The following is a 12,379-nucleotide window of genomic DNA, read 5'->3' as shown; positions in this document are numbered from 1 at the left end:
GGTGATTGGTCCCCGGTCTCCGTATATAAATAGTCTGGAACTATTTAATCCATTCAAGCTCCTTTTTTTGTAGTACAAATTGTACAATTGTCCAGATTCTGTTTCATAATTAAGATCATAGATCTGATGTTGATCATACGGGGCTGGTTTCACAAAAAACCACCAGTGGTATGACAATGCATATCATGACTCCGAGTCGGGACTATATAATGTCATGGTTCGAAGTTTTGGATGAAAGGGATAAATGAAAAAGTAATACATAGGGGTAACAGCACTACTACTAATAGTACTACTAGGTGATAGTAGTCATAGGTATCAACATTTGAGGGTTCTGTTATGAGATAGTCAGAGTCTTCAAGGTTGAAGTATACCTATTGACTTGTCATTAATGATTGCATCATACTCCTTTAATTTAAGGTATGGGGGCAGATGATACATAGTGATCTATGTAAATCTCCAGAAATTTGAACTCAGACCATTCCCACTCAATCTTCAAAGGCTATCCACGGGTTCATACAGCCTAACAAAGAACATATGATGCGAACGAAGGGTTTTTTTATGAAACCCCCCCCCCCCAAAATCAGCGTTAGTGTCTACGCCTTTCAAAGAAATGAATGAATCGGACCATTGATTGATGTATTTTAGTCACAGTGTTGATTCTCATTATTTGGAGATAGAGTCTAATGTTGGTGCCACAGGTCGCATATGTCCACGGGGTGCCCATGGCTTATACATACAGACGGAAATCTTACGATGATGAGTTGACTCAGAATATGAGCCTCCGAGTCCTAAATGTGCCATGATTTCTCAGGATTGTCAAAAATCCTGAAATAATACCTTATGGGCGGGCTTTCCGTCTCAAGTCGATTTAGCCTCAAATATTCCGTGGATTTGAGAGATTTTCTGTAGAGCTCTTTGCCTCGTATACTCTTTAGGGCATCCTATATTTACCTAGGCAGGTTACATACCGGTAGTAGGCCGTAGCTAGACATATCATGCCCAAAAGCACAGAGCCCTGGTAGGTTATGGAGCAAGAAACACCTGTGGACCGCACCTAGGCAATTGATTTGTTTGGTCTGAATAGAGGTCTCTAGGCACATATTCGGTCTTTCAAATGATCTAGCTGAGGCATTGAACATATTTAACAGGTTTTCGCAATTGTGCCACCTAGCTGAACATCTAGCAGCGCAGCTTCAGAAACCATACATAATCAAACATGGGCTCCCTCAGCACCCTTTTCACTTTCTTCCAACGATCGTAAAGATAAGTACTCCGTAGTATGGATGATGCTAATTACGCTACACATCAACCGCATCCTCATCATTGACCTCCTCCACCTTTCTTGCAATGCAGTTTTTCATCCAATCGGGGACAGAAAGTCCACAGAATTCGAGCTCCACCCCCACGCTCGTTGCACCTTTCACATGCTCTTCATTGTCGGGATGTCGCGTTAATAGATGATCTTTGACACGCCTATACCAGTATTCGGGTAAAAGCTTTTTCAAAGGCTGACAGAGAACCTGTCCTTTGTGGATGCTGGCAAAGCATGTGTGAGTCAGACCCAATGCATTGAAGGTCAAAGATCTGATGACTTCTTGGGGCTTTTCCCAGTAAGACTGGTCCCATTCGTGAACAAAATTGAACACTCTTCTTTGACACTTGCTATAACATTTGAAGTGCCATCTCCAAGATCCAGAAGTCAATTTTCGGAGAATGGCCGATACTGCCGTGCATCCTCCTGGAGAGCAAGGGCAGGAGCACCCATCTGGAACTCCAGTCGGCGCAAAGAACTCATCTCCCATTGCGACAAGCTCTCGTAAATATCTTTCAACCTCTGCGAGTTGAAGCGATTCACCAATCCAATCACTATAACAGCTTCGTTCAATCATCGCCAAAATCAAGACATGGGAAACCGATTCGCTGGCCCAAGCCAATGTACGGTGAAGGTTGGCACCTTTGGAGATGTGCCAGTAAATTATTTCTGTCAACCGTTCCAGAACATCCCATAACTTGTTTGACCCAAGGGATTCGAGGGGCGAGTAGCTGTTCGAGTCGAGCCTGTCAGTGTCAAGAAACCCCACTTGATACAATGCTTCGGCACACAGTTTTGACCATTTACCATGGTAAACAGTCATATCACCTTGAAGCCCCAAGAATTTCTCAGCGTTGGGTGTAAAGGGATGTGGCAGGGGTACTTTGTGATCAGCCAGTAACTCGAGGACTTGTCGACAATTTGATCCATCGAGAAGTTGATTTTCCCCCGAGACAGGTATTAAATCCAGAGGCAAAAACCTTTCCGCAAAGCATCGTATCTTCTGCCGTCATTCTGGTAGTTGATTGACCAGTAATATCATTTTCTCTTTCCCACCAGTGAACTCGAACCTGGTTTGGAGGTACGTCGGATGAATGGGGCATCCTGCTTTTAACAATATTTCGGCCGAGGATTGACGCCCCTTCCCAGGATAAAGGAGGAACAACATGTCATATGTTTGCCTTGGATCTGCTCCAAATTCAAGAAGGATCTGCACACCCTCCGGCCAACCGATTGCCCACTCGATCATTGAGATCCCCTCAACCCATCCGTTGGGCGAAATTCGTTTCTCTTGGAGAGCTAGTCTGAGCTCCGCAGCATTTTCGCGACAAAGGAGCCTTAGGACTTCCGGTGTTTGTATCACTATCTTCCACCTTAAGGTTGATAGAAGAGGCATATTCAAATTCTAGAGTCATACCTGAGTCGAGTAGAGGAAGCAAAAGTACCAAGTTGTCCTTTGTGTAACAGTGCCAGTCTTTCGAGAAGTCAAAGCTGAAGCCAATTTTGGCAAGATGCGCAATGATTGGAATATCCGCTGCTTTGAGAAGTACGTGTGGCGATATTCCCAAAGTCATTGGACAATCCGAATTGTCTGACTCTGTCCTAACAGCCAGAAGAAACTCCACAATTCTGCGGCGTTGTAAGTCATTGCTCATTAATATCGCATGTTTCGCTAAAATCGTGGAGAACTCCTAGTTGAGGTTAGTTCTCCATCTTTGAATTAAAAAAGGATCTGGGCAAATATACTTCGAACAATGATTTGGTACCTCCGTTGTATTCAAGTTGTACGGCACACGAAAGAGCGAACCTTCGCTCCGAGAGCGAATTCTTCAGTCTCTGAAAGTCATTGTCGAAATCCAGCCCCAACCATAGCGACTGCAGGAGATCACTCACGTACCGGTACTCGGGCCTTCCATAGGAGAAAACTGTCTGTACTTTCAGTGAGGGGGAAATTTTAAAAATGCCAGCTCCAGTCGTCATATTGAGCGAGAATTCAATTGTGCGGCCAAGCCACCGGATGTAGGAGCGATATCTCCCCATTATAGAAACCTGTTCTTGTCGATTCAAATATACCTTTGACAAGGCATTGTTGCTGCTCGTCGACTCAAATTGACACTTTTCCTCTCCATTTGCATGGGCGAGAAGCTGGTGATATGAGCCAAAGTTGATCAATAAAGTACAAAGACCGCCTTACCATCATCTGCTTCATCTCTTCTAAAGCTTGGAAATTTTGCCTCCAGGAGTGTCTATGGCATGTTTGGTCAACTTTCCATCTCGATCTTCAATAACTAGGTGATACATAGCTGTAGCGTACACTAATAGTGCAGTTTGTAGATTAGTCTGCAGGCTGTCCAAATCTGCTGCCATGCCTCGTAAGGCATCTTTCCGGAAGGGATAAAAAGTTCTCCTGGCATGATTTCGCGTTCTTTGGGCAACCCCGCCAGTGGTTTCGACAGGCCCGGTATCGTTTGAGCATACTCTTGAGTCGTGCGATAGTTTCCTTGATACCAATAACTTTGGTTGACAGGTCAGTGGTAGCTTTAGGCTGAGTGGCCTGAGTAAATTTAATTGCCTCTTCCAAAGCCTCCAAAGTTTCGTTTAAAGACTTGGCTTTTGCCGTGATATTGTGAATATCTTCGTCATAGCCACGGTATGCCCGACCGTAGTCAACGATTTTTCCGCATATAGACAGCGCAAGAGAGATCACCCCCACTGCACTGCCTGCAACAGAAAAAGGATCCGACATGGTGTTTATGGTGTCCTAAACAAGGTGGAATTTGATGAAAAGGAAATGAAGATGATGAGAGGAGATGAAGGAACAAAACAAGCATCAGGTTGATTGCAGACTGAGTGGGCTTAGACTTCTCGGAGAAGCAAATAATCTCATGGCGCTAACAAATTTCTGTTGACTCTGGCGGCTCCGCGTGAATGAGAGAGGCAGTGCATCGCTGAGGTGCATAGCTGAGCTGTCTAGTCCACTATGTATGCGCTGACCGATGGGGCTATGCGCTTGGACTCGCCGAGAGGCCAATCATGACTGCTATTCATATGGATGTGTCGCAGCTCTTGCTCAGGTGGTTCATCTTCAAGTTGGTATCAAAATTACTACTGGGGAAAAACATATTCGATTTTTTCCATTTGTTTTAACAGTCTGCCTTGGGCGTGTTCGGAATTCCTAGTCCTCCTGCATGGCTGCCCACCTGTAGGTACATTGAATGATTCATGAATGAGGCTGCTGGAATGAGCTTACACGCACTATATCTTGTGCATTCCATCTTATTTTGAAGTCCAATAGAAGTACCTATCCTTGACCGAGGTTCCAAGATTCCAAGCACTGGTTAGGATCCTTGCGTCTAGCTGCAAACTCCTGTATGCAAACTGGAAAGTTGACACGTAGTAATTAATGAGATGGAAGATTGAGCCCATATGTAAACAGTATGTGAGGGATGTATCAGAGTGTTTCGATTTCAAGTTATGATCTATTCTCGCTCGAAGGTATAAACTAGAAGGTATAAACAACTCTCACCAGTTCATGTATCTCTGACCTGGGCATAAGAAGTTTAGGTTTGAGTGTGCGGGACTGCCGTTTTTGCATTATGCGGTCCTCAGGTGTTATCCATGGATGTTATTGCTTCCAAGGTTGGCCATCCCAAGTATCCTGCCGAGGCTGCTGACTGCTGGGGGCCTTACAGACAGTCACTTTTCGGGGTCTGGAGTAATGATTGTGTTAAGGGAGTGATGATCATCGGGAAGTGGCGACCTCTTTACAAAGGGATGAAGAAAGTTGATCTACAGGGACTAAGACCCAGCCCCGCATCCCTGTCGTATAAAAGATCACGCTTACCCATCAATGTCGAAACTGAAAGATTTTACCCTCATGACGGCACAAAGACGGTTAGCTCAACTATCTGGCAATATGATCATGCCTCAAACGAAAGACTTTGACGTGGATGTTGTCATTGTGGGTGCTGGATTTTCAGGAATTTCGACTCTACACTACCTTCGCGATGAATTGAACTTGAATGTCAAAATCATAGACTCTGCCTCGGATATTGGAGGAACGTGGTACTGGAACGCATACCCTGGAGCTCGTGTGGACTGCCCTGTGCCAACCTATGCATTCGACGCAGAAGAGATATGGAAGGACTGGGACTGGTCTGAGATGTATCCCAGTCGGGCAGAGCTCGGGGCTTACTTCGCTCATGTGGATCGGGTTTGGTCAATTCGAAAAGACTGTATATTCAACACAGAAGTCAATGGAGCCACCTTTAATGGTGAGAGATGGACTTTAAAAACAAATAATGACACGACAATCAAGGCAAAATATTTTATCCCGGCTGTTGGATTTGCTAGCGAGCAGTACATACCACCCTGGAAAGGGATGGAAACGTTTCAAGGCGAGATTCACCATCCATGGTCCTGGCCTCGTGAGGGAGTCAACGTGAAAGGAAAACGCGTCGCGGTCATTGGCACCGGGTCTACAGGAGTTCAAATCATCCAAGAATGGACAAAGGAAGCAGCCGAGACATTCGTGTTCCAACGTACACCGAATATAGCCATACCTATGCGCCCAAAGAAGCTGGATAGACAAGCACAGGAAAGGATAAAAGAGGACACGCCTGACTTGTTCGCCGCTTGTCAAACCACGCCTGGAGGACTTCCTTGGGGAAAGCATGACAAGAATTTCGATGATTACTCGGCCGAGGAGATTGAGGAAATTCTCAGTAACCTATATTATACTGGTGGATTCCGATACTGGTCTGGTGGGTATGGCGATTTAGGAACCAACCCAGTAGCGAACCGCGCAGCATACGACTTCTGGGCCAAAAAGACTCGTCCGCGTATCAAAGATCCAGTGAAACGTGATTTATTGGCACCGCTGGAGCCACCTCATCCATTTGGCACGAAGCGCCCATCTCTGGAACAAGATTATTATGAGCAAATGGACAAGCCTAACGTCCATCTTGTCAACACAAAAGCGCATCCAATAGTCGCATTAACCCCGAACGGTATCATGACCGATGACGGCACTATATACGAAGTGGACGCAATTGCGCTCGCCACGGGATACAATGCGAGTACGGGTAGCCTCAACCGAATGGGAATCAAAGACGTGAATGGTGTGAATATCAGCGAGCGCTGGAAAAACGGTGTCTCGACCTTCCTCGGAATGATGGTCCCAGGGTTTCCAAACATGTTCTTTCCATACGGCGTTCAAGCACCGACTCCATTCACCAATGGGCCTCGTTTTATTGCTTTCCAAGCCAGTTATATTCGCGACGTTGTGAAGAAGATGGAAGCCAATGAAGTTCGATCTCTGGAGCCAAATCCCAAGGCGGCAGAGGCTTGGACGGGTCTTATTCATGCGATTGCGAACATGACGCTTGTGTCAAAGGCTGACTCGTGGTATATGGGTTCCAATATTCCTGGGAAACCGAGAGAGTGCTTGTACTTTCTTGGTGGAATACCGGCTTACTGTAATTTGTGCCATGAAGCTCTTGATAGCAAGTTTGAGGATTCTTTCATCTGCAGTTGATCGAATTGTTATTTTGTATGCCGAGCTAATATCCAATGCTGAGTGGCAGCTTGTATTTAAAAGACGCCTGACTATTATACTCTGAAAGATCTATCTACATCATAAATATGCCCAAGAATAAAGCAATGACCAATGGAATCAAGCTCTGCAGCCCAGTAGACCCCTTGGTCAATGATCCACTAGCGGCCCCGGTATGATTTGCAGACCCATTCACCGCAGAAGTACTTGCTCCTGGTAAACCCTGGTAACCAAAGGTCAAGTTTTGAGCAATAGACTGGTTGTAGCACTCTCCATTTGCAATATCCAAGTTTGTAAGATCATTCGGGTTCAAGAAGAACATGTAATTGGACTGATTCAAGCTCTTGAACCCAGACGTATCATACGGAAATTTGTCGCCTGGATCCGTCGCAGAGGTGTTGCGGAGGAATATACACTGCACTTGACCAGGGAAATCAGTTGCCATTTCTGGGTAGTCACGCATGACATCGCTGTTGCTTGTATCCGCGATAAGGATGAATTTGCGGTCTGGGAAGGTTTCGAAGACTTTTTGCAGCAAGAACTTGCGGATTGATAGAGTAGCGGAGACATCGCTGAAGTTAAGAGGGCGAGTATCGAAGGACCCGCCAGGGTAGTTGTCGTAGATGAATTGCATGTAGTTTCGGGTGATTTGCTCGGGGGTAGTAGTCTATAGTTCTACTGTTAGCATGATCCTGAATGTGGGATGGGAGAACTGACAAGATAGTGGAAATGCATGTTGGGAAGACTGGTTGACCAATTGCGATAAATGTCGGGCATATTCTCCCAGGCTGTGAAAGGGCGCGCAAATGAATTCAGCAGCCCCTGCTCCGGCTCGTAGATCTTAGTGACTCGCAGAATGTCATCGATATCTGAAACAACGGTAAGTCCCGTTGGAGGCACAAGATACGCGGTTCCATTGCCAATAGTTGCGCCATCGACATAAGTGTTTAATCGTTGGATCGCCGAAGTCTCATTTCCCGCGTCTAGGCCATTGCTATCAATTGTAACAAATGTGTCGAAATCACCTTCCACTGTTGTGTTAGATGGCAAGCTGATGTTCTGGGTCCCTCCTGTGGTGTTCGATGATCCTCCACCACCAGACTGTCCACTAGACCCTTGACTTAGGGCGGGCTCAATATGGATAGTGTCCACAGCAACATTGGATTGCTGGACAATGAAAATCTCCGCAGTCAAATTACGGGCCTGATCTTGTTGAGATTCGGGAAGATCCGAGATGCTAGTATTCACAAGGAAGACATTGGCTAATTTGTTCAAGTCCGAGACGGATGTATTTGGTTGTTTATAAACGTTTCCGTGGAAGCGGACGTTCCATCCTGAGTTTGTCCAGTTGGCGTATGGGTCGATATTCAACACATTTGTTGGTAACGCTGCCAGTTCCGCGCTATTTAGGCCAAGAGAGCTGACGACCGCCTCTCCGGTTGGGAATCCCTGGAAGAAGTTGGGAACTCCTGATGCGACCCACGATGGTATGTCAGAACCGAGACCCGAAACGATGCTGTTGATGTCTGAGTCAACATCACTTAGGATATTTCGTTCAATGATTTGAGACGGTATTCGCTGCACTGGTGAAGGTGTGATGACGGGGTCATTTGGGATATCAGGATAGGAATTAGACAAGGCTGTATGAGTTGGGGAAGCGAAAGCCAATGAGAGGAGTAGAGTCTGTAATATGACTGGGCAAGCCATGGTGGATGTTTTCATGGTGCCTGAAGTATATGCTGATGACCCCACCAAGTCTTTGTGAAAGATTGATCAGATTCCAGGCTGAAGACAGAGCATAGTGGATAACGCAGTATTTAAAGTGGAATCTACGAGATCTGACTACGACGGACCATAACACTCTAAAGTGCCACCACGTTGTTCCCGTCCACAATGTTTCACTTGATTCTAGAGGAACAAATTAAACAGGCCTATACTATGAAATGACAGCCTAAGAATTGCTTTGTGGACCCTGGAAAAGTGGGGCGATGCAAAGGGTCTATGTACACTTACCCTGTTTCAAGTGCATCATAAACGTGGAAACTTGAATGGCGACGTCAGTGGCAGAGCTGGCTCACTCCACAGCAAGCCCTTCAGATACCTGTACACCGCCAACGATCATGAGCAATATCTATCCAAGTTTTCAAGTTTTTACCGTGTTAGCTTCAACTTGACGCGATGACTCCATTCGAGGTCCTTGTCAACTCATTTGCCTACATACGTCATATTTGTTTATCCTGCACTCTTTCTGTCAATACGGAGTATAGATTGAGAAAATTGAATCAATTGAAGAATTTGAAAATAAATAAAATCCATATGATACACCGCAAATTCCCAGATGTGCAAATGAGGGGTCTATAATATACAAAAAGCTAATACAAGAATCAAATTTGAGGTAGTGAAGTCAAGTCCGTGATCGTTCAGTGGCACAGACTCCAGTAGGGTATCAGAACGGAGATTCATTTGTTCTACCCATGGTTTATTGACCCATAAGCATGAATACCGCCATTCCAACAACACCCCCGACGAGACCAACAGTCAAGATGCCAGCACCAGCTCTGTCTCCGCTCGAAACGGGAGTAGTTTTCGTGGAGTCATCGTCAGCCTGTCCGGCAGTAGGATCGCTAGTACTATTTCCTCCCGTTGATTGTGTCGCTGGCGTTGCATCTGCCTTATCAACAAATGGCAACATGGCCACACTGAACACATTGGTAGCACTGATATCTGGCTCCATTCCACTTTGTCCGTCGTATGATCCCCACCAGCGAACTCCACAGGTGCCATTGCCCAAACCAGTGCATGTACTGGCGGCACCTACAGCTGAGGACTGGATCTTTGCCAGAATTGTGTCGTAGGTTGAAGGGACGATCAGCGCAATATTGGAGAGCCACATCACAGTAAGACCCTTGAAAAGCATGCCGTTCCTATCACAGGTATCACTACCCTCGCAGGTAATTTCGGCGATCGCGTCTCCGTATTTGGGAAGAAAGAATGTCGACCATACTTTGTCCAGTAAACCATTCAACGCTGTGAGCCACTTGGTATCATTGGACTGTAGAAGAGTTTCAAGGTTAGCTGAGTCGAAAACTTCGAAACATTGCGCAGAATTGTACAAGGCCACCACTCACATAAGCATACATATGTGCACAACCCATCATATAAACACCATAATTATATGTCCATTGCGTTTGGTCAACAGTCTTGCAGCCCTCTGAGCCATCGACGCTGTCTCCCACATCCCAAGTTTGGTTGTTGACGAGCTTGACGCTCATAGACCAGTCCCAGGTCTTTTCGGCCCATTCAGCATATGAAGATTCATTCAAGTAGTTGGCTAACCGAGCAGCCAACATCATGAATCCACCATTTGAAACCGCATTCTTCAAGTTGTAACCGGTTCCCTGGAATGGTGTTTTCTGCCAGCGAAATCCACCTCCACATGAACTCGGGTCCCAACCTTCTGTGTTGTCCTTCTGGTTATTATAAACGCCTTGAACGAGAGATAGCCATGAATAACCCGATGAACGATCTGGAAGTTTATATTCGGCGGCAGTCATTGCAGCGGCGCCCCATTGCATTTGATCGTCGTTACCCTAGAGAAGAACAGCGTCAGTTTTAGTTCCAGGCTCATACCCCACGATATGATTATACTTACTGCATACTGACTGAAGTTGGCGTTCAAATAATCGCCATTATCGCCTCCTTGCCACTGCAGCGCAACACTTAACTCGTCATTGTAGGTATCGTCGCCGGTGAAGTGCCAATAATTCAGCATTGCGTTGCACAACGCAGCACCTTCCCACCAACTAAACTGGAAAGCTCCTGGGGTTTGTCCGGTTTCGTTGCCATGATACCAACTCATCATGGCATATGCTTGTTGGCTCGCGGCAGCCTTAATCGTGTCTATTCATTGCGCCACATTAACACCAGCGACCAGAAATGACCAGGATTTCGATCGAGACTTACCCTCCTGTTGACTGTTGAACGTGATAGCCGAGACATGGTCGGGAAATAGTAAAGTCGGTAAAATAACCGTAGCTATTTGTGCAACATAGTTGGACCGCATGGCTGGATATGGCCACGGGCTGTGAGAAAAGAAAGAAAAGTACTAGAAAGATTGAAATCCGGGGAATAAGCGAGGGGACTAGACTTGATGTCTGAAATTGTATGGGTATGGCCCTTTAGAAACAAAATAAAGCATTGGAAAAAAAAGAAGATAATGCGCCAAGACGCGCGATAGGTGTCTTGGAGATGGGAAAGATTTCGGGGGGAAAAGGGCGGGAGAAAAGCCATATTCAATTGTCAGTGTGGTACCAGGCCAGAGCCGCCCAGTTTCAGCATGGATTCGCGCAGAACGTCTTGGCCAGTCTTGAAATTAAGATGGGACCCTTGAAAAGTGGAGTACGGGGAGCCAATCTGGTACCAATATGAGCGCCGCTCAAGGTGTGCCCAAGGGCCCATCATCGATTATGACACTCTGGTTCGTTATTCTATTTTCAGAAACCAGTGTACTTCTAGATCTACAAAATCCTTTTAAATCCTTGAAATCCTTTTGAATATCAAACTCCACAGCAATCTTAGATTCGGGTGTCAAATCTCTCTACGGAACTATGCGGCTAGTCGAGCCACCTGTGGCACACTTAAAATAGCCGTGCCAAGACACATGACTCTGCTGCATTTGGAATTTTCAGATCAAATGTACCGGGGATGATAATGGGTAGGTAACATTCCAAGGTGATTTCGAAGTTGACTTTCAATTGTTTCAGGGGATACGGAGTAAAGGGGCCAGTTCTTTGATGTACATTGAAGTACGGCGTAAGGAACGAGGCTATAGATCCCTGCACTGCCCTCCAGGCCCCTCATCTTGGCGCTCCATATCCTGGTCATGAACCATGTAAAATAAAATGAAGTCGACACAAAATGATACGAAAATTAGTAGTAACTGTTCGAGAGTTTAAGAATCTGGAGAAGATAAATGATACCCCATAAATCTTTGACAGCACCTTAGAATAAAATATTCATCAAAGAAATCTGGGGGGTCATGAGACATTAGACTTGGCATCTTGGCACTCAGGGTGAATGACTGTCAGATTCACGGACTTTGTATGAATTTCCGTCATGGGTCTAGTCCATAAGAAAACAGCCAATATGAATCAATGTGGCGAGGGTGATGATCATATTATTCGGCTCAGGTGGATTAATTGATGTCATATCTGACTTCCATCCCTGATCCCCGCTTTGGGCTTTGACTATCACAATTCGATTTCCAAGGCTGCAACCTCGGCAACCTGACTTTTATGGCTCCCCCAAGGATGTCACCCCTTATCAAAAGCTTGATCAAAATTAATCTTTGGCAATAACATAGTAAATATGGCGAAGTTGGTTCGGCGAATTAATTTGTTAGCCAGCGGGTATCCATCTGGCCATCTGGACCCTTGAACCCTTGAACCCTGGATTTTAGGGGCGCTTTAGGGTATTAGCGCTCTTTAAGGGGGCTGTGCTCCCCCCCCCGTTTG

The 12,379-nt window shown here is 45.8% G+C and overlaps 6 protein-coding genes across 6 annotated transcripts; 1 reads left to right on the top strand and 5 right to left on the bottom strand.

The window, feature by feature from the left end:
- Positions 1–1,298: 1,298 nt before the first annotated feature.
- Positions 1,299–2,561, bottom strand: N7483_005981 (uncharacterized protein; the record flags this gene model as incomplete). Its single annotated transcript, XM_057089418.1, has 2 exons — positions 1,299–2,312; positions 2,343–2,561. The coding sequence occupies 2 exons, from the start codon at positions 2,559–2,561 to the stop codon at positions 1,299–1,301; spliced, it is 1,233 nt and encodes a 410-aa protein (XP_056949247.1).
- Positions 2,562–2,571: 10 nt separating this feature from the next.
- Positions 2,572–3,521, bottom strand: N7483_005980 (uncharacterized protein; the record flags this gene model as incomplete). The annotated part of the gene is made up of 3 exons (XM_057089417.1): positions 2,572–3,003; positions 3,059–3,457; positions 3,507–3,521. 3 exons carry the CDS (start codon positions 3,519–3,521, stop codon positions 2,572–2,574), a joined length of 846 nt encoding a protein of 281 aa, XP_056949246.1.
- Positions 3,522–3,647: 126 nt separating this feature from the next.
- Positions 3,648–4,058, bottom strand: N7483_005979 (uncharacterized protein; the record flags this gene model as incomplete). The annotated part of the gene is made up of 1 exon (XM_057089416.1): positions 3,648–4,058. One exon carries the CDS (start codon positions 4,056–4,058, stop codon positions 3,648–3,650), a length of 411 nt encoding a protein of 136 aa, XP_056949245.1.
- A 1,104-nt stretch (positions 4,059–5,162) lies between these two features.
- Positions 5,163–6,848, top strand: N7483_005978 (flavin-containing monooxygenase; the record flags this gene model as incomplete). The annotated part of the gene is made up of 1 exon (XM_057089415.1): positions 5,163–6,848. The coding sequence occupies one exon, from the start codon at positions 5,163–5,165 to the stop codon at positions 6,846–6,848; it is 1,686 nt and encodes a 561-aa protein (XP_056949244.1).
- Positions 6,849–6,942: 94 nt separating this feature from the next.
- On the bottom strand, positions 6,943–8,573 carry N7483_005977 (phosphatidate phosphatase App1 family protein; the record flags this gene model as incomplete). The annotated part of the gene is made up of 2 exons (XM_057089414.1): positions 6,943–7,533; positions 7,584–8,573. 2 exons carry the CDS (start codon positions 8,571–8,573, stop codon positions 6,943–6,945), a joined length of 1,581 nt encoding a protein of 526 aa, XP_056949243.1.
- Positions 8,574–9,345: 772 nt separating this feature from the next.
- Positions 9,346–10,929, bottom strand: N7483_005976 (glycoside hydrolase family 76 protein; the record flags this gene model as incomplete). The annotated part of the gene is made up of 4 exons (XM_057089413.1): positions 9,346–9,918; positions 9,995–10,456; positions 10,519–10,766; positions 10,830–10,929. The coding sequence occupies 4 exons, from the start codon at positions 10,927–10,929 to the stop codon at positions 9,346–9,348; spliced, it is 1,383 nt and encodes a 460-aa protein (XP_056949242.1).
- Between the last annotated feature and the right edge of the window lie 1,450 nt (positions 10,930–12,379).

The sequence above is a fragment of the Penicillium malachiteum genome (assembly GCF_028827825.1).
Source record: "Penicillium malachiteum strain IBT 17515 chromosome Unknown utg000002l:1.0-8849297.0:1.0-8852440.0, whole genome shotgun sequence".
NCBI classification, from domain to species: domain Eukaryota; kingdom Fungi; phylum Ascomycota; class Eurotiomycetes; order Eurotiales; family Aspergillaceae; genus Penicillium; species Penicillium malachiteum.
Note: the sequence above shows the minus strand (reverse complement) of the source record. Positions and strands in the feature narration are given on the sequence as shown.